The following is a 19,994-nucleotide window of genomic DNA, read 5'->3' on the forward strand; positions in this document are numbered from 1 at the left end:
CAAGAGAAGTGCAGCCCACTAAGTGCACGCCTTATATATGCTGTTGTGAAACACGTCAGTGTGTTTTCCCACCGACGTGGGTGGGCAATCCAGCTGGGGGGGGGGGGAATGAGTTCAGCGGGCTGGCCTTATAATGATATGCTGATGTATTACAATGAGGTTCCCAATGTCCGATGGCGGGGAAAGCGGCCCACCATCAGCAGGCGAAGTGGACGATCGCCAACTGGTTTCATAGTGCTGTGAAACTGATTTTTGGCCTTCTCACCACATTGTCCGCTCACACCACTGAACACGCCCAACACCGGCGGGTGCAAAAAATCCCAGCCTGTGGGTTTGTCCCATTCCTTCTGAAGGGAATGTTCACTCTGTTCATTCCTAGAGTGAGCTTGTATTTTCTTTTTCCATGGGGTCCGCTATGATCTACCTGGAAGTTGATGTTTCAAAAATTGAACCTTCATTTGTACTTGTTTCACAATTTCAGCCAACTATTTGTTTACTCTTTTATTTTCCAATCCTTTTTCAAGCTTATGACCCTTTTCATTCAGCTTAGCAACTGCTCTGTTGAGATCAGTTGTCTTTGTTACATAATGATCTGAAGACATATTTATAAGCATCACCTTCTTTTCAGAGTCCTTCTTCCATGGTCACTGACTGCTCCTTAGAGTTTTCCAATTCACTTGTTAGATTCTTACTGTTTCCTAGAATTTTCCTTTTCTACCATTAAAGTCTCGATTTGGACTTCCATACTGCACATCTCATCTTTCATGTTCTTCTTCAAGTGTCCTGCAACTCTCTAGTGTTCTCATCAGTTCTCGTTTTTCATTGTTGAATACTACTTCAAACTCATTTTTCGTCCCTACAAGTTGGTTCTCTACACTGAACAGTTTTTCTTTAGCAGAGCCTAATTCCTGTGTGCTATTCTTCAAGCTCACATTCTTTAATTTTACTAATATTAATTGTTTCTGAGACTCTTCATGCACCTTTGTGAGAGCTTCTACTTTTCCTTGCAATTGTTCAATTTTTTCTTGACATTCTGGGTTCTGGGCTCTTGATTTTCATTTCAGCCATGTCATTTTTCAACAACTCAATGGTTCTCAGCATATTTGAGGCATCCAATGTTTTTTATTTTAGTTTCTTGAGCTTCAATATCAGATTAACATTTTCCAATCTTATTTCTGTCTTTTCTTTCTCTGTCTGCAACAGAGCTTTGTCTTCGTCCATCACTTTGTTTTCACTGTTAGCCAGGTCTGTGTGCGGCGAAGTCTTAGCTTGTTCCAATTCTGTAATTGTGCTACTCGTGGCTTCATTATCCACTCGCAGCTTGAAAAGTTCTATGGCTTTTCCTTTCAATGCCTCCTCTTTTTCATTCAGCGAATTCTTCAGCTCTTTAGTTTCTTTCTTGTACCTCTTCGCTTCTTCCTGGAATATAGAACATGGTTCAGTGTTCTCTGCCAACTGGCTCTTCAGTTCATTCAACGTGACACTAAATTCATTTTACTTCTCTTCATAATTTTCCAGAGGATCAAACGCTGACCTAAGGGATCCTTGTAGCATGTGAAGGACCTTCACCAGATTTTCATTTTCTTTGTGAAACTCAATTGCTTCCTCTTGATTTTTCTTGTAATTCAACAGAGTCTCCTCCAATTTCTTCTGCTGTTCTTCAATTCTGTTGTTCAAGACAGTTTTCATTTCTTCATGCTGTTGAAGGGGCGCAAACTGCTTTTGCATTTGATTATGAAGGGCAATCAGATGTTCTTTCAATTGTTTATTTTCTTGTGGACCTCTTGTCAACTCACTGTGCTTCAGTGCAATGTTTTGTCACTACTGATAGTTCTAGTGCTACTTTTTCTGAAGTAGTATTCAACTTATCTTTTAGCTCCTCATGCTTTTTCCACTGCTACATATTGAAGCTTCATAGAGTCTTTCAGGGCAGCAATTTCTTTGAAGAATTTTTCTGCCTGTTGTGCTTGGCTGCACTTCTGGTTGAATACTTCCAACTCAGTTTTGGTATGAACATTTTTCTGTGGAATTGTTTCATTTTATTTTTGCAGGTTTTGTTTCTATCTCAGATAGCTTTCCTTTATTCAGAGCAGGCTGCTTGGTCCACTTTTCCACCAGCTTTGCAGTTTGGGTAATGTGTCAGCATTTTTGAAAGGCTCTATTTTTAAGCCTTTGGACTGTTTTTCAGCCTTTACTTTCTTCTGCACTAAACTCTTCAGCTCGTGCACTTCATTGTGCTAACATGGTCTGCAACCATCCTGTGGTTTGCTTAAGGTATTGTCTCCCTCTGCCTGGGGTCTCCTGTCTCCCTCACTCTTAACTCTGCCTCTGCATTTGATCAGGTCTGACTTTTCATCTGCATAGAGGATTCTTCTACATTTTGGCATTTTTTCCTTCTTTTGAATTTTGCTTAGCCTTTTATTTTGATCTAGCTAGGTCTCTTGGCTCTGTGTTCAATCAGGTCTGGCAATGGTGCCGTGGTGGCGTCCTTCTTCAGCCTCCATGTCTACATTGGAGCTTTTTTTTTTAAGGCAATCTCCAATTGTGTCTTCAATTTTGTTTTTTAGGCAATCTTCAACTATTTCTTCAATTCAGACGCACTTCTCTCAGGTCAACCTTATGTTTCTTTAGTTGTTCATGCTGTGAGAACCTAAGTTCCTTCTCCAGCTTCTCTGGAATTTCGGGGTCCATCCTTCACTGTCACCATGTTATAAGGTTGTGTGGTGTCTCATGGAGAGTTCTGGAGGATTGTATGGTTAAACATAAACCGTTTATTGGTAACCCATAACTATATACAACTCCAAGGTACTGCCATGCACAGGTGCTGTCTCCATGCTGGCTCCTTCCAAACTCTACTATACATAGTCCACTATCATGTGACTCTCATCATTCTGTGAGTGGTACTGCTCTTCAGTCCCACACTAACCCTTTCTCTGCACACCCCTTTATGTTCCACTAAGATCCTGTCACTCCTTCCATCCCTGCCTCCCTCCCGTCCTCCCTCCCTTGCTGCCTACATGCCTACCTATCTATTTCCTTCCTTCTCAAGGATGACCAGCTGCATTAAATAGGACATTAGGAAATAGCATGACCATTCCAATAATAGGTGGAATTTTACATGCTGCTCACCCTTCCAGAAAAAAAGTCAGTTCTAAATAGACGGACTTTAAAAAAGGCCATCCCACAGCGATAAAATGCTGGGGGCAACTTTAGCAAGCTGAGGGTCAAACTTCTACCCCTCAGTGGGAAGAGGTCCCACCCTCAAGGGCTGCTGATCAATCTGATTGGCCGGCAGCTCTAGCAGTCCCAGCAGCACCAGAACTCAGTAGTAGGTGGTGGTGGTGGGATTGCCAGGTGAAGGAAACTTGGATCCCGGAGACAGGTAAATCCGAGGTTTTGGTTGAGAAGGATCGCAAAATCTGTGGAGGGTGGGAGGGGGAGTGAGGTATGTCGTTGAGGTGAGGTGTGAGGTTTTGGTGCCCAGGTGAGAAGTAAAAAATGGGGGAATATCATCTTGGTAGGGTGGGAAGGGTTCCCCTGATGCGCACTGTGTGCCCCTGAAGGACGTACCTCCCCTCCCTTCTCGCCTTTTAATCAACTTTGTTTAAAAAAAATGGTCTGCCCACTATGACCCATCTCCCTATGCTAATCATACTATGGTGCGGACAGCGTAATACTTGGGTCAATTGACGTGTTAACAAGCTCAATTGCCCGTTAATTATTCTTTGCAAAATGGTAGGGGGGCTGCTGATTTCGGCGTCCACCTGCTTAATGTTTTATGGGGAATGGGTCAGGGTGGATAGGAGGGTGGTGGGCTAGCCATGTGTCAAACTTTATGTCTCCCTGCCAAAACCACACTAAGTAGGAGCCATGAAATCCAGCCCCTGGAGTTCAACAATTTATATTTCTATTCTTTAAATTCCTCTCAAAAGTCATGCTATTGTTAGTTTTGGAAACTCTTTTACTAAAGTTGAATGCTAAACATGTTGGGAAATATTGCAGCGTAGCAATAAAAATCAAAAACAAAATATCTTTAAAAATTCAATTCACTATTGGGTCTTGCGCTGAACTGAATTCCTTTAACATATGGAGGCTGGGTGACACAATGATTTCATATACTATCATTTTACCTGCTGATCCTTGGCTTGAATCTTCATCGAGCCTGGTCATTCCTTATCTCATCCTGTCATTCTTCACCAAATCCTATAATTCCTCACCAAGTCATGTCATTCCTTATCAAGTACAGAAATTTGCACAAATGCACAGACAGTTTTGAAAAATTATGTAGCACCATTTTTTTCTAAAGAAAGCTCACTGAGGTGTAACTTACAACTTTCTTTCAGTGCAACTCCTATTGTCACTTAAGGAAGTGAACGTTTTACCGAAACCTTTGAGATCTAAAATCAAAATTCACTCTTTAAATTTACTGGGTGAGTTTTGAAACCACCCATTTTCCAGTGAATGGATGATGTCATCAGGTATGCAACTAATATACAAGTCAAAGCTAAATCAAACACTGCTTTGAGACTGAGAGTTAAAATAGTGAGTAAGACAGGTTAATTATATTGAGAATAGATTCAAATGCCTCACTTACAGCCTCTTTAGTTGAAATTTTATGCATTAGCTTTTTTGGTGGTGCTGCATTAATGTACACTACAGAATGAAGGCAGTCACCTTGAATTGGCCTCCACAAAACATTTTGTCAAACAGCATGTGCATAATTTCTGGCGCGTCCCATTAAGATTTCACAATAAATGTAAGGGTTATTATATTTACAGGATAAAGTGTTACTAAAAACATGTCTTGTATATACTAATAAGCCACATTTGTGTAGAGCAAGTTTTCCCAAAACTTTATAAGGTGCTTTCTAAGCTTACCCTTGAAGCTCCATCTTCTGGGTGGCAGTTGGTTCGATCATTATCATGAATGGAGAAAGGACAAAATGGGGTGAAAGGCTGGGTTGTATCTGTGAAAGTACAGACAGAGAGTCAGCAATATAGAAGTACAGCAATCACAGCCTACACAAGAATCCTTAATATTTTTTAAACCAGGTATTGTAGGTAATGAAAAATCTCATACTATCTTTTCAAATACAATGAAAAGGCCACAAATGAGTTAATAATTTTGCCATGGTGAACCAATTTTATCAGGGCTGGGATTCTAATTTGTTTTTTTGTCAATCCCACAAGCCTTTCAAAAAAATAACCTAAACCTTAATGCAAGATTACATCTTTCAAAGTGAGGGAATCACAAAACTAATAAAAAAAACTAATGCAACTTATAATCCATCTTTCAACAATATGTGTCAAGCCAATTCATATTTCCTTTAAAATCTACACATTTTCTTTATTCTTTCAGGGGATGTGGGTGTCTTCCATTCCTAATTGCCTTTAACTGAGTGGCTTGCTAGGCCATTTCAGAGGGCCATTAAGAGTCAAGCACATTGCTGCGGATATGGAGTCATGTGTAGGCCAGACCAGCTAAGGACAGTAAAGGACATTAGTGAACCAGATGGGTTTTTACAATAATCATTTACAGTTTTGTGGACATCGATACTGAGACTAGCGTTCAATTCCAGATTTTATTAGTTGAATTCAAATTCCACTAGTCACCATTGCAAGAATTTGAACCCATGTCCAGGAGCATTAGCCTGGGCTTCTGGATTACTAGTCCAGTGACATGTCACTATGCCATTGTCTCCCATGTATATCCTTATCGTATAATTGAGTATTGCTGAAAAAAGAGACATGCCTAAGCTTTTCACCTTGCACCCATCAGGACACCTGCAAGAAATAACAATATCAGGGGGAAAACAACAATTTATATTACATGTGAAGAGATTGCTAACTGGTTGGCAAGTAGGGTTGCCATAGAGAATGCACCATGGATGGTGACTGACAGTTAACTGCCAAACATTATTTGAAATTTAAACCAGGCAGCTTGACTCTGGATTGGTCAAGGCATTGCCCTGAGGAATGAGTCAGTGAACGGCTGACATTTAATTTGCTTAGCTGAAACAAGCGCAATGTATGTACATGTTCTTTCTGTCAGCAAAGGAGAGGGCCCTATGTATAAATATATGTAGCTTCCAGTACACACAGATTCATCACACTGCCAGCCCAACTGACAATCTTAAATTGGCTGTCAGTGTAACTCTTAACACATTGAAGATTATTTAGCTAATATTGTCCCATCGCGGAATCACATCTAATGTTGGACACTGTATTTTGAGTTTTGCAAGCATGGCCTGGTTGGGTACAGTCTGTACCCTGCCCATTGCAAACAGTGGCTGGAACATGCTATTTCATACGATCCACCAGTTTGCGTGATATACAGCACAAAATGACCTGATCAGGGTAACCATTATCCTGCAGGATGCCTTTGATGCACCCTATTTCAGCATCAAGCTTGCATGGTGAGCAAATGGCTTGGGCCCTATTTACAAGGCTGCCAATAAAGCCAATCTTATAGCGTGTGGAACTGTAAGAATCCCAACGCATATATTGACCAGTGAAGGTAGGTTTGCGATAGACAGTGGTAGAAAATCCCCTGGCAGATTTCTCAACTAGTATGTCAAGGAAGGGGAGTTCATTTGACTGCTCCATTTCATAGGTGAATTTGAGCCCAGGATGGAGCATAAGGAAGTTGTTACGTGCAGCCGCAAACTAATGAACAGGCAAAAGGCCATCACTTTCGGCCCTGAAAAATGCCCAGTCTACGTCAGATTACCCTGGAAGGGCAAAGTATCTCAAAAAATTGAGCAACAGGTGAAGCTAGCTGTTTCACTTTGCTACTATGCGGTAGCAACACAAGTGATATTTGCCATTAACAGGATGCTGCCATCAAGCCGAAAAGACATTCTGCCTATCACACAAATGAGTAATGTGAATATGAATTTCAGTGCCAGTGTGATGCTAGGTATGTAGGCCGTACTTCCCAAAGATTGGCGGATCGTATCAAACAGCATGTTCCAGCCACTGTTTGCAATGGGCAGGGTACAGACTGTACCCAACCAGCCCGTGCTTGCAAAACTCAAAACACAGTGTCCAACATTAGATGTGATTCTACGATTGGACAACATTTGCTAAATAATCCTCGGTGTGTTAAGAATTATGCTGACAACCAATTTAAGATTGTCACTCGGGCTCGCAGTGTGGTGCATCTGCATGTACTGGAAGCTACATATATTAATACACAGGTTTCCTATTTTTTGCAGACAGAAAGAACATATACACACATTGTGCCTGTTTCAGCTAAACAAAATAAGTGACAGCCATTTGCTGACTCATTCCTCAGGGCAAGGCCTTGACAAATCAGGGTCAAGCTGCCTGGTTTAAATTTCAAACAATGCTTGGCAGCTCACTGTCAGTCACCATCAGTTGTACATTTTCCACGGTAATTCCACTTGCCAACAAATCAGCACTCTCTTCACATACAGCTTAAATTGTTGTTTTCCCCCTTATATTGGTATTTCTTGTAAGTGTCCTGATGAATGAAAGACAAAAAGCTTAGACGTGTCTCTTTTTTCAGCAACACTCAAGTTCTGTACTACCAAATGACTATATTGCATAATTGCTTTGTTATGAAACTACAATAAAGAAAATTAAATGATTAATAATGCAGAATATCTCTGAATTGTTTGCACTTTACCTTTGCCAGTAGTTCCTGGTTGATTAGTGGCTAAAAGTACAATTAAAACAATGGCCACAATAACCACTAAGATGAACAAAACTATAAGCGTTATTTCCAAGCTAGAAAACGTTTTTTTCGCCATTTTTCAGGGCAAGCCGAAGCCTGGTCAAAGAATAAATAAGGACAAGCAATGTTATAATATCATGATGTTTACACAAAGGACGAAGCCACACTCTGTTTACTACCTTTCACTCACTTTCTTCTTTAACTTCCTATATTATAGCATTGGAAAAGTTGGCTTCAATTCCTGCTCTACTTTCTTTATTCTCTTGCCCATATAATTTCAACACTTTGATCATTTCCTCAGCTTAATATGGACAATATTTTCCAAGTACAAATAAACCCTTAAAACTAATTTGGTTGCTATGTTCTGTTCAATTTTCTTGGGAGTTCTCCCAAACATTCATCATTTCCCTTTAGCTTGCAAGGAACCTTTGTAGAAACAATGCAGGCAATTGGAAGAACTTGGATAAAAATGCAACCTCTTAAGGTTCAAATTTATTTGAAGCCTTTGTTGAAGGACATAGGATGCATTAACACATAATGGGATACCAGTCAATGGCACCTTCTTTGTGTTTGGATTCATTAAGACTTCCTCATTACTCTGAACCTAGGGAACAGCAGTTTTCCAAATGCTTCAAACGGCACAAAACAAGATAATAGAATACTCAAATTTGAAAAATAGCCTCAATTCAGAACAGCCTGCTCTATCCTCAGTTCATTGCACAAAATTGATGGGACATTCACTACAAAATTATTAATAAATTCAACAGCCCCTGAGTTTCTCTTCCATCTCCTTCTGTTCGGTTTCTAAAATTTTGAATTAATGGTGAGCACTGATAAAATCGTCTTTATGTATCTTGCTTTGAAGAGTTAATCAGCCTAGTGGTGTAAGAGAAGTGACAGTTAACATTACAAGGTACACAGACAACGTAATGATCCTGTAACCTGTGGGTTACAGTTCGCTCAGGGAGTCCAAGTTGCTGCATGTTGTAGTTTGGAACTAAGGATAGTGATGGCGCAGGCTCCAACTTCCTTTCCATCACATAGCTGACTAGGAATCAGCCTGTTTGGCTGTGTTAAAAACGCAACTTCCTTGGCTTGAAGTGGGACTTTAACCCAGAGCTACTGGCTCAGAAGCAGGGGCACTACCCACTGTGCCACAAGACCTCCTTTCAACTAGGTTAGACTATAGGCTATTTCAGATCTTTTAAGTTATTAGGCTCAGTAAACCTCTCCGACTGTGTCATCAGTACTTGCTGCATAAACATGGATGATAAAATCAAAACAGAAGTAGAGTAAAGCAACTGTCAGGGTTGGACATTTTTGTTTTTGATTGCTTGATTTTAAAAAATAATATTGATGGAGTAGTCAGTTATTTAATGTTGCTAGAAAGAAAGACAGAATTGCATTTATAAAACCCTTTACTCAATCAAACAACTCATGGCACTTTACAGTCAATTAAGTACTTTTTGAAGTTGTATCGGAGGAAACACAGCAGCCAATATGCACACAGCAAACTCCCACAATCAGCAATGTGATAATGATAATCTCTTTTTATGGAGCTGATGGAGGGATACATTTTGGCCAGGACACTGGGGATATCTCTCCTGCTCTTATTCAAAATAGTACTATGGTTTCTTTTGCATCCATCCAAGCAAGCAGATGTGGCTTCGGTTTAACAGCTCACCTGTAAGATAGCACCACCAGCAGTGCAGCACTTCCTCAGTACTACATTGGAGTGTCAGCTTTGATTTTTGTATGCAAGCACTAGCGTGGGACTTGAACCTGAAACCTTATGATTCAGAGGCCAGCCATGTTTGATACGCCAGCTAATGAGTTTGGCAATTGTCATTTGGCATTGCTCCTATACTTAGTTGTTTTTGGAGTCATGTAAAATACTTGTATCAGATTAATCCAGAAGTCCTTACAGTAAGCCTGCATACATTACAACTTCAAAATAGCCATTCACTATATTTATTTTTCACTACGTGGCACTGAATTTTTAGGCCCTAATAGGGATGGTTATGAAGGCAGGTGGACATGGGATTTTGTGCCACTGACTGGCTGCCAGTTCCCTGGCTTCATCCTGCCCCCAAGTCCAGCATGGTTACCTGTCCACAAGCAAGAGGTAGTCAATTAACCTTGTTAATAGTCTGTTAAAGCATATTATAAATCCCGTAGGCCTCCAGATCCCGGGGAAGAGTGTAGCTGCCTGGGGACTGCCTCCAGGTGGCAGAACAGGTGTGGGGTTGTGCTACAGGCAGGCTTAGAGGCCCCCTTGCTTGCTTGGGGCTTCAGCTGCAGTCGCATGCCACCCTGTGGATGGCCCAAATGATAAGGGCTTTTTTGAAATTTGAAAAATTTGGAGAGTGGGTGCCTCCATCTTGAGGGCCCGTCTCCCTTATTTAGTTGCCATTGCATCCTGATGCATTTTCAGTGTTGGAGATCTCGTCTGCTATCCTGAATTGAACGTGAGTCAATCCTCTGGCCATGAATAGGTCAATTCAGGGAAATCACAATGAGTGACTGTTCCCCATACCGCATGGGCTTCTGACCCTCATTTGAGCCTGACAGCAGAGTCTTGAAGCCTGCAGGGAAAATCCTACCAATCGTTTTCAAAAGATAGGGTTTAAACTTTAACCTGCACTAGAAAATGCTAATGTAAAAAAAATTACTATACAACAGATGGTTCAATCCTATTAAACAAGTTAATATTTAATTTGCAATCTAACTGAAAGATTCTAGAAGTTCTATTTGACGCCAAAACAAATGAGGAAAATATCACTGTCTTGAAAATCACTAGTCACAACATTGAAAACTGAAATGAACATATAAAATATGGAGCTCTATCACAAAACCCATGTACAATTATAAGAAATCATAAATAGTGTAGGGTCACTCCTGAAACATTAGCTGACTGACAAGAGAACAGAAAAAATTAAAACCCATAACAACATCCTGTATAAACTGCCTGGTACCTCATGGGAATCACAGGCCAGATATTAAGGATCTCTGCTCTTGCCATAATCTACTCAACTGCAGAATACTACACCCCAGTATGGTACCAATCTTCCCAGACCAAACTTATCGATGTGCAACATCACAGGTACTCTTCAGCCACCTCAGCTCTCCTGACTCCCAGTCCTGAGCAACACTGATGCCCACCCCCCACATCAGGAGGGTAATTGCAACAGGCATGCCTCTGAAGAAGATTCTGCTCCAACCCAAGACTGCCCTTATGCAATGACCTCCTCAACCCACCAGCAGTACGCTTCCCTCACACCACCCTATATGGTTAAACCCACCATATCAAGGAGCAACAGCTCAGGCAGGAAGATTGGCAGGAGAAAAATATCCACCAAAAGCCATTCTCTCAGTGTAAATCCCACTGCTCATCCACCCAGCTTTGATCTTCCATGGCGACAGTAATCCCTTTTAAACCGTTTCCAATCTGGCCAAGGTCTCTGTGCAGCCATCCAACATCAGTGGGATCACCAAGACCATCCTTGCTGCAGATGTGTTGCAGTCCAAACAATGATCCATATTGTCGAGGAGTGTCCACTGACTAATATGAAGCCGGGCATAAAGAACTCCTCCTAGCCACTGGCAAGGCTATTACTTGGCTGTGTGACAGACAGACAGACGGATAGACAGACAGACAGACATTTAAACTGACCCGAATGTCATTTCCAAGATGGTCTGCATTATCATTTTATCTGAATTAGATACAGTATACAAGCAAACACATGATTAAGCTAAAACATACTATGATTGTTAATTCTAGTTTTCTTACATGAAAAAGAGTGGGAGAGAGGAGGACCCGGAGACAGACAGCAGCACCTAAAAGAGCAGGAGGAAGAGGAGGACCCAGAGACAGGCAGCAACACCTAAAAGAATAGGAGAGAATCAACTACCTGTTTTCCTGAGACATCACACATTGATTTTCCTCAGAACCTGGTCAGTCCGCTCTGGAGCCACATATTGGATTTGGTTCACTCACTGTGAGCGCGGCAGATATGCGGATAGAGAAGGTAAAAGTGGAGGAGCCGCAGCCCTTGCAATTGTCCAACAGGTTAGAGATCCTCGCAGACTGTTTGGATGAAAGTAGGGGCTAGAGGCTGGATAAGCATACTGGTCATGGCACCTTGGTACAGGAAGCCATTCAAGCAGGTGGAGATAATAGGCATGTAATGGTAGTAGCGGAGCGCATAATCAGGGGGATAGACACAATTCTCTGCAGCTGAGAGCATGAGCCCATAGGGTGTGTTCCTTGTCCAGTGCCAGGGATTGGGGAAATCTGCTCTAGGCTGGAGAGGAACTTGCAGTGGGAGGGAAAGGATCAAGTTATTATGGTCCACATAGGTGCCAACGACATAGGTAAGACTAGAAAGAAGTTCTGCTTAGAGACCATGAGCATCTAGGGACTAATTTAAAAAGCAGGAACTCAAAGCTAATAATCTCTGTATTATTATCTGAGCCACAAGCAAACTGGAGAAGGGTAAATAAGGTGAAAGAGATAAATGCATGGCTCAAAGACTGGTGTGGGAGAAGTGGGTTTCAATTCATGGGTAAAAGCAAAGTTCTGCAGATACTGGAAATCTTTCAGAGAAGAAAGGTCAAATGGACTCGAAACATTACTCTGTTTCTCTCTCCACAGATGCTGCAAGACCTGCTGAGTTTTTCCAGCATTTTCTGTTTTTGTTTCAATTCATGGGTTACTGGCACCAGTACTGGGGAAAGTGGGAGCTGTACCGTTGGGATGGTCTTCACCTGAATCATAGTCGATCAGTGTTCTGATGAGTTGTATAGCTAAGGCAGCAGAGAGGGCTTTAAACTAAATAATGGGCGTGAGGCATCAAGTGAGGGAAGATGTGATAAATTAGAGAGAGGACAAGGTAAGAGAGCAGGGTACAATAAGGGAATTGATAATCTGAGTGTGGCAGGAAGGGACAGAGCATACAAACTTAAGAGTACACCAGCAGATAAGGCTAGAGGTTGTGAAAATATTAAAAGACGACAGAATTAGAGACACTCTATCTGAATACACAGAGCATTTGCTATTATAATGTAGTAAAATAATTCTCAAGACAATACAGCAAGAAAAATGGCAAACATATTCAGCAATTGAGATTCGCTGAAATAATGACAGACATCATCTAGGTTTGAACCAGAAACCTCTTCATCTCCCATCAAATGCTCTGAGGTATACCTCCACACTATCAACACTATAGTGGGGAAACCAAGCACAGATCGATGACTGGTTGGCAGAACAGCTCCATTCAGTCCACAAGCAAGCACAGGAGATACAACATCTGCTCTTTTACCTACGTTCTCCTCACTGTCCAAGATCCAAATACCCCTTCCAAATGAAAAAAAACGAATTACGAGTACTTCTTTCCATTTAGCATATTGGAACTCACAATGTGATCTGCTCTACATTGGGAAGACCAATTGCAGATTGGGTGACCGCTTTGTGGAATATTACTGTTCAATCCGTAAATGTAACTCTGCAATTCTGGTCACCTATCATTTTAATTCTCCATCTTGTTCTCATGCTGACCTCCGTCCTCATTCTCCTGCAGTTTTTCAATGGAACTCAATGTAAGCTCAAGGAACAGTGCCTTGTCCTTTGATCAGGCACTTTACAGCCTTCTGGACTCAACACTGAGTGCAACAATTTCAGATCGTAATCTCTGTCCTCATTTTGATTCCATTTTCTTTCCAGATTTTAGTTCTAACTTGTTTTACTCTTGTTTTTGCTTTCAGGCGGCACAAGGAGACAAGAGCACAATAATAGGGGCAGGAGTATACTAGTGCAGCTGTTCACCATCCTGCCATTCACACGTCCTCTAGGCACATCTTTTGTTTCCTCACTTGCTCCATTACCTCTCCCTTTGGCGTTGTACCACCAAATCTTTTGTCATTTAATCTCTCCTTTTTTCCCCTATCACCAATCTTCCCTTTTGTTCATTTTCCACCCTCCCCCATTTCACTTGCTTAAATCCTAACATTTCCATTTTATTGAAAGGTCATTAACCTGAAAAGTTAACTCTATTTCCCTCTCCACAGATGCTGTCTGACCTGCTGAGAATTTCCAGCGTTTTCTGTTCCTATATTGAGTAGATAGTCTGGCAAAGACCGGAGAGGAACAACATTGATTAAATAATGCAAAGATGAACATAAGAATAAACTCTCACATTTGGTGAAATGTTTCTCCTGTTCCAAGCTTTGCCCGTTCGGACTGGACGCTGAGTGATGTTCCGGAACTTTGGAATTTTATTTTGAATCCTAAGCAACGCCTCCTGCTATAAAATGTGAATCACACTTTGGTAAGTAACTAATTAGATGAAAAGTGCACACACAAAGGACAATAAATGTATAATAAATAGTTTTTTCCCTACCTCTTAGCCTCCATGGACTTAGCCACACTGAACGAAAGTTAAAATATTACATATGTTTAACATATTATGTGACCGGTAGATGAACAAATAATGTGGGAGGAATCATTTAATGGTCACTGTGTTAAATTGCAGCTGTTCACAATACTAACTGTTAATTATTGATTGAATAGTTTAAAGTTTAATAGTTTAAAAATAGTCCTGTAGTTTAAAGGATCATTATTTAACTACCATGTTAGGACATTGGCTTCTGTGTTTATTTTTAACCATAAAATACTTTAAAAAGTATCAGTTAAAGTCTGAGGGTGTTACTGTGATGATAAAGCATGCATATTTTAAACTCTCTCAGATTTTAAGATTTATATGCTAATTCCTGTTTTAACCATGCTCCAAACTGATAGACATCATATAAAATACTACTTAAGATTATTTTATTGATTTGAATTTGGCCAGTCTGAACCCATTTTCTCGTAGGCTTGGGCACATCTCCTCGCAACTCAACACTATTTTGCCATTAAATTGGCACTCTTACCCAAAGAGTCCAAAGATAGATAATACAAGAAATGCAGCAGAAACTGCTCATTGGAGTTCTATCACATTGGCTAGGATTTTTCTGGAAATGAGTAAGTCCCACTGTCTGAACCATGTGTGGTTCCCAAGCCTATGCTGGTGGGCAGTGGGACCATGGAGGTAACCTTCCAAGTTGTGGTCTTCTAATTTGCTATTGCCAGGTCTGCTATCCAATCAGAGGGGCGGTACCTCTTCAGCCTCAGCAGCTGATGCTGCAAGAAGAATAAAAGAGCACCTCTGTTTTAACATTACCCTAACAGAGCAGCAAGAAAATCTTTTTCTCTGCTGGTGCCAAGCTGGCAAGGCCCTGGCGATCGGAAGGATAACCCCTCTCGCTGCTGTGTCAGGGCAACAAGAACGGCCTTTGCCAAAGCTTCCTTGGGCCATGGAGCTTCCAGGTGCGACACTCTCCATCATCCAGGAAGCTACTGGGATGCTGCCTCCATGCAGCTGCCGGCCTCTCCACATTGCAGGGGGCCATTCCGCCACTGGAATTTTGCTTGCCACGTGGGAAGATAGACCTTAATTTGGCTTTTATTTGGCTAAATTAGCTGTCTACTCCCAGCCGGCAGACAGCCAGGCTGGTAAAATGACCCTACCAATGTGGCTACTCAGCATTTCACCGGCCCTCCCACCTCCTAGCCTACCACTCGGGAACCGGTATGTTCTTGGCCACTGCTGCTTCGGACTGGCAGTAGACATTTTTTGTTCTGTACTCCTGTAAATGCAGGGAACGCATATCAGGAGGTTGCATGCCCTCAGCCTGTGTTTGCTGTTATATTTTCCCACAGGCAAACCACTTGGGGAGAATTTTCTCCCCGTCAGGGGGGTTGTGCAGGGGCGGCCGGCAGCCGATCGGCACCCCCAATTGCTGGGCGCTGCCATTTTCCGTGGTTGGCCAATTAAGGCCCGCCCAGCATGACGCACTCCCGGAAGCGCTGAGCGCTCCCTGTGTGGGCCAAAGGGGGTGGGGAAGGGGGGGGGGGGGGGGGGGGGGGTGTGTTACCCAAGTCGGTGAGTGTGCTCTTTCACACATGGGTGCGCAAGAGCACAGAAATCTCCCTGGGGCACAAGTGTGCCTCAGGGAGATTACTTTCATTTATAAAACGTTGAATAAAGGTAAAAGAAAATTTTAACGACATGTCCCCTCATGTGAAACTGTCACACGAGCTGGGACATGTCCATTAATTTTATTTAAAATTTTTCAAACATTTTAAAAACATTCATGAAACCTCATGCCGGCTGTGGATGAGGTTCCATGAAAAATGCAAAGGCCGCCTGGGCAGATTGGATAGGCAGCTCAGTTAATGGTTTTACTGGCTTTTTAACAGGCCTTAATGGGCTTTTGACAATTTGGCAGGCGCGCAGCAAACTGAAAATCTAAATGACAGGCGGTAAGGCCAGGACGCACGCCCGACGTCACCATGTGTCATTTTATGCCTCGGTGAGCTGGGCCCCGCCCCTGCTCGCTGAGCCGAAGACTCTACCCCTTGATTCTCTGTCTTCCTAACGTGAGACTGTTGATGCATACTTTAATATTAAAAAGCATTCTATTCACTGGACATGATGTATAACATCAAATTAGAAATTAAAAACAAAACTAAAATATATACATTAGGTTCCCTTCTCTCTGGGATCTGTGTTTGAATCCATTCCAGACTGATAAGATAAAAGTCTCCACCTGATGGACATAAAGTGCTACATGAAGTGAATTTAGTGAGTACCAATCCAGTTCCTAAGGGGTTAGCGTGGGCTGTGATAGTCTGAGATGTCATTCTGGACTCACTGGGCACTTTAGTAACCTCTCTTGGTCTTCAAATTTGGCTCTTCTTCCATTAGTCAATTGAGCTACGCCAGCATCAATCACATGGTGACTGGTATGTGCCTCTAGGCCTGGTTTTCTCATTACACTTACCAATTGATCATTTTTTGTTATGGCTTTTGCCTGCCCAGCTTGCTTTGGTGTTACCTCACAGCCCCACCTCTAGATGTTGTTCCTGTTAGTCTTGTGTCCCTGTTAGTCTTTTGTCCCTTTCCCCTGAACTGCAAAGGTACCACTGCCTTTTGTACTGCTATTTCCCTCTCCACTATAACATGAGCAGCAATGATTAATTGTTGAAGTTTAATGTTCTCTGTGAATTTCTAATCACAACCAGAGATTCTATTGTCAGAAATATTGACCCATATATTGTGCAATGCGAGAATGTTCCTCATATTCAGTGAGCATTAAATTTGAAAAAATGGGTCACAAAAGATAAACACCCCATCAACATTGTAAATAATGATGTTGTTTTATAGTTGTGATAGACCCATAACACAAGTCACAAACCATACAATAGGAGTGTTTATGAAGGGACATTGACAATACACCATTATTAATAGAATAGTTATAATTTGACACACTGTGTACTTATTCTAGATTTTGTTTTTAAGAAGAAGAAAGCTATCAAAAAGACATTTTTTTCTGAATAAGCAAGCCAAATTGATATTCTTCATAATGGTTTTCAAAGAATCTCCAGGAATCACAACCTGTTCAACAATGCCCTAATAGTGTAAGGTCTGTCTGAATACTAATTTGGAGCCATTATTTCACTCCACACTAAGTTCTAGATAGTTGATCGTGCAGCCCCCATCTATCTGGTTAAAAACATGAGCTGAAGGATCCAGTTGTGAGAATGCCACATGTCAAATTGTTAAGGACACTCTAGAATTGTCCACAGCTCCTACTTAAAACTAGTGCTAGCTCCATTGTCTATACAAACAGAAGGCCTATTGCCTGTTTCACATACATTGAGAATTGGATTGTGTCTGCGCACAACATGCACCGCGTACAGTTGTAAATGTTTTTTTCAGGTTTAAATCAGCCATACTAGAAGTCCCTAAGAGCGCCACTGGAGGCTGCCAGCAAAAAGGTAATTTAAAAAAGCTTTTACTTAGCAGAATGTGATAAGTCAGGAGGAGCAGGATTGCTGAGGCCGCTGCTGGCCACCACCAAACACCACTCACCTGATATCAATCACCTCGCTGCCCTCCCTGACTTATCAATACTAACTTCCCTGCCTTCTCACCTTGCTCCAGCACTATTATTAGTGCACCAATGCCATAGCAGCTAGGTCATTCATGTCCTGATCACACAAGTGGTCTAATTTCACATGGTCCTCCAGCACAACAGTTTCAGAGGTGTCAGCTGTGGCTCAGTTCATAGCACCCTCGCCTTTGAATCAGAGAGTTGTGGGTTCATGTCCCACTCCCGGAAAACCAAGAACTGTGATTGTACTCGAAAGAGTTACAATCTGTGACTGTTGATAACTCGAAAGAGTTTCAGCGCGGCTGTTGTTGCTGCCATCATGTTCATAGAATCATAGAATGGTTACAGCACAAGAGGCTATTGGGCCTATCGTGTCAATGCTGGCTCTTTGCAAGAGCTACTCAGGTAGTCCCACTCCCTTGTCCGTTACCTGTAAATCTGTATTTTTTTTAAAAAACTTCAGCTACCTAACCAATTCACTTTTGAGAGCATGATTGAACCTACCTCCATCATGCTCTCAGGCATTGCATCCCAAATCCAAACCACTCACTGCTTAAAAAAAGTTGTTACTCGCGTCACCTTTGGTTCATCTGCCATTCACCAAATCTGTGTATTCTGGTTATCGACCCCTCCACCAACGGGAACAGTTTCTCCCTATCTACTCTCTTCAGATCCCTCGTGATTATCAAATCTCCTCTCAACCTTCTTTTCTCTCATGAGAACAATCCCAGCTCCCCAATCTATCCTCATAACTGAAGTCCCTCATCCCTGGGACCATTCTTGTAAAATTTTCTGCAACCTCTCTGAAGCGTTCCTAAAGGCTTCCTAAAGTGCGGTGCCCAGAATTGGACACAATACTCCAGTTGAGGCCAATCAAGTGTTTTATAGAAGTTTAGCATAACTTCCTCATACTCAAACTTGAGCTCAAACAAATTTTTGGCCTGAAAGATTTTGCTAAACAATGGGGCGGATCTTCCTGTTCCTGGAAAGATTTTTTGGATCACTTGGGTGAAATGAATAGAGGAAAATCAGATGGGGAGGATTTCCCTACATCTATTGGTACAGTAGAAGGATCTGGGGTTGTAAATCCTGACCTAGACACCCAAGGACAGGAATTTTCCCACCACACCACCCAAAGAGTCAGTGGTGAAAGCACCTAGTCACCACTGTAGCCCCGCAGCTTTCAATTGGATGAAGACAGTACTTCCACCCCTCACTTTAGTAGCGATGGCCAGGACTGGGACTACAAACAGTCCCCACACTCTACGTTCCAGAGTCCAGGTCCAGGTACCTCCATGGTGAGGGGAAGGGTGTCATGGTGTGGTGAAGCCTGGGGGATGAGGGTCTTGATGGAGAGGCCAGAAGCACCTGCAGGACACAGATGTGTAAAGGGAGCCCATGAGGAGTGCGTTCCACTTTCCCACTCGAGGCCCGAACAGGGACCTACCAAATAAGGGCCTCAATTGGAGCGAAGGCAGGTGGGCCACTCTAGGCCTTGCCCGCCCCACCCCTCCCTATAATTTTGAACAGGTCAGGGCAGGCAGAAGGCAGATTGGCAGGGGGTTGGGGAGAGGGGAGACAGGAAGGCCAGCTAAGGGATTTTACAGGCCTGCACACCTGTTGGCAGGGGACCATAAAATCTGCCCTTTGTCTCTTGCACATGCATTTTCTTTTCCAAGATTGACTGAGTTATCATGAGGGGCTGGATTTTAACTTGCTGACCTGGTCATAGTAGGGTCAGCGGCAGCTCATCAGGAAGGCTAAATTTTTAGCGAAGCATTTTTTTAAAAACGCAGTCACTACAACTGCATCTGACTTCAGGAATTTCAAGCGAGCAGGCGTCATGACAACCCGCATCAATATATTTCAGCTCAACTATTTAAAGGATCCTGCCAGGACTGAACTTGAAACATTGTAAAGGTCTTCAGACAGAGCCAGAATGGAGAAATGGAAACATAGGGGCTGAACTTTATGCTGATCGGGTGGACGCGCGCCTGACCCAATCGGGCGTGAAATCGTGCAAGATGATGTTGGACGAGCATCCCGACGTCATCCCAAGCTCATGTGACATGTCGGTCGGCGGGCATGCACAAAAGTCGGAAGCGGGCCCGCCAACATAAAGAGGGCAATTAACGGCACAATTGTCTTGTCATTTTACATAGCCCATCCATCCTTACAGTTGGCGGACAGGCAAATCAGCCAGGCAAGCCTTTACATTTTTCATGAACCCTCATTCAAGGGCAGGATTAGGTTTCCATTATTAAATAAAAGTAGAAATCTGTGGACAACATTTTTATAATCTA

General features: G+C 42.3%; 1 protein-coding gene across 4 annotated transcripts in view; it reads right to left on the reverse strand.

Annotated features, from left to right (window-relative positions):
- The window catches only part of si (sucrase-isomaltase), a 228,583-nt gene that overhangs the window by 188,513 nt on the left and 20,076 nt on the right, over nucleotides 1-19,994 (reverse strand). For 2 of the 4 annotated variants that reach the window (XM_078563786.1, XM_078563783.1), the window contains exons 3-5: nucleotides 13,893-14,000; nucleotides 7,651-7,794; nucleotides 4,878-4,966 (exon numbers count right to left, since the gene is read on the reverse strand). In XM_078563786.1, coding sequence (XP_078419912.1) covers nucleotides 4,878-4,966; nucleotides 7,651-7,774 — 213 coding nt within the window. In that variant the 5' untranslated portion in view covers nucleotides 7,775-7,794; nucleotides 13,893-14,000. Of the gene's footprint in view, nucleotides 1-4,877; nucleotides 4,967-7,650; nucleotides 7,795-11,488; nucleotides 11,583-13,892; nucleotides 14,001-19,994 lie in introns of all 4 variants that reach the window. The other 2 variants (XM_078563782.1, XM_078563784.1) reach the window with 2 other exon arrangements.

This window comes from Cetorhinus maximus, chromosome 19 (genome assembly GCF_964194155.1).
Source record: "Cetorhinus maximus chromosome 19, sCetMax3.hap1.1, whole genome shotgun sequence".
In the NCBI taxonomy this organism is placed as follows: domain Eukaryota; kingdom Metazoa; phylum Chordata; class Chondrichthyes; order Lamniformes; family Cetorhinidae; genus Cetorhinus; species Cetorhinus maximus.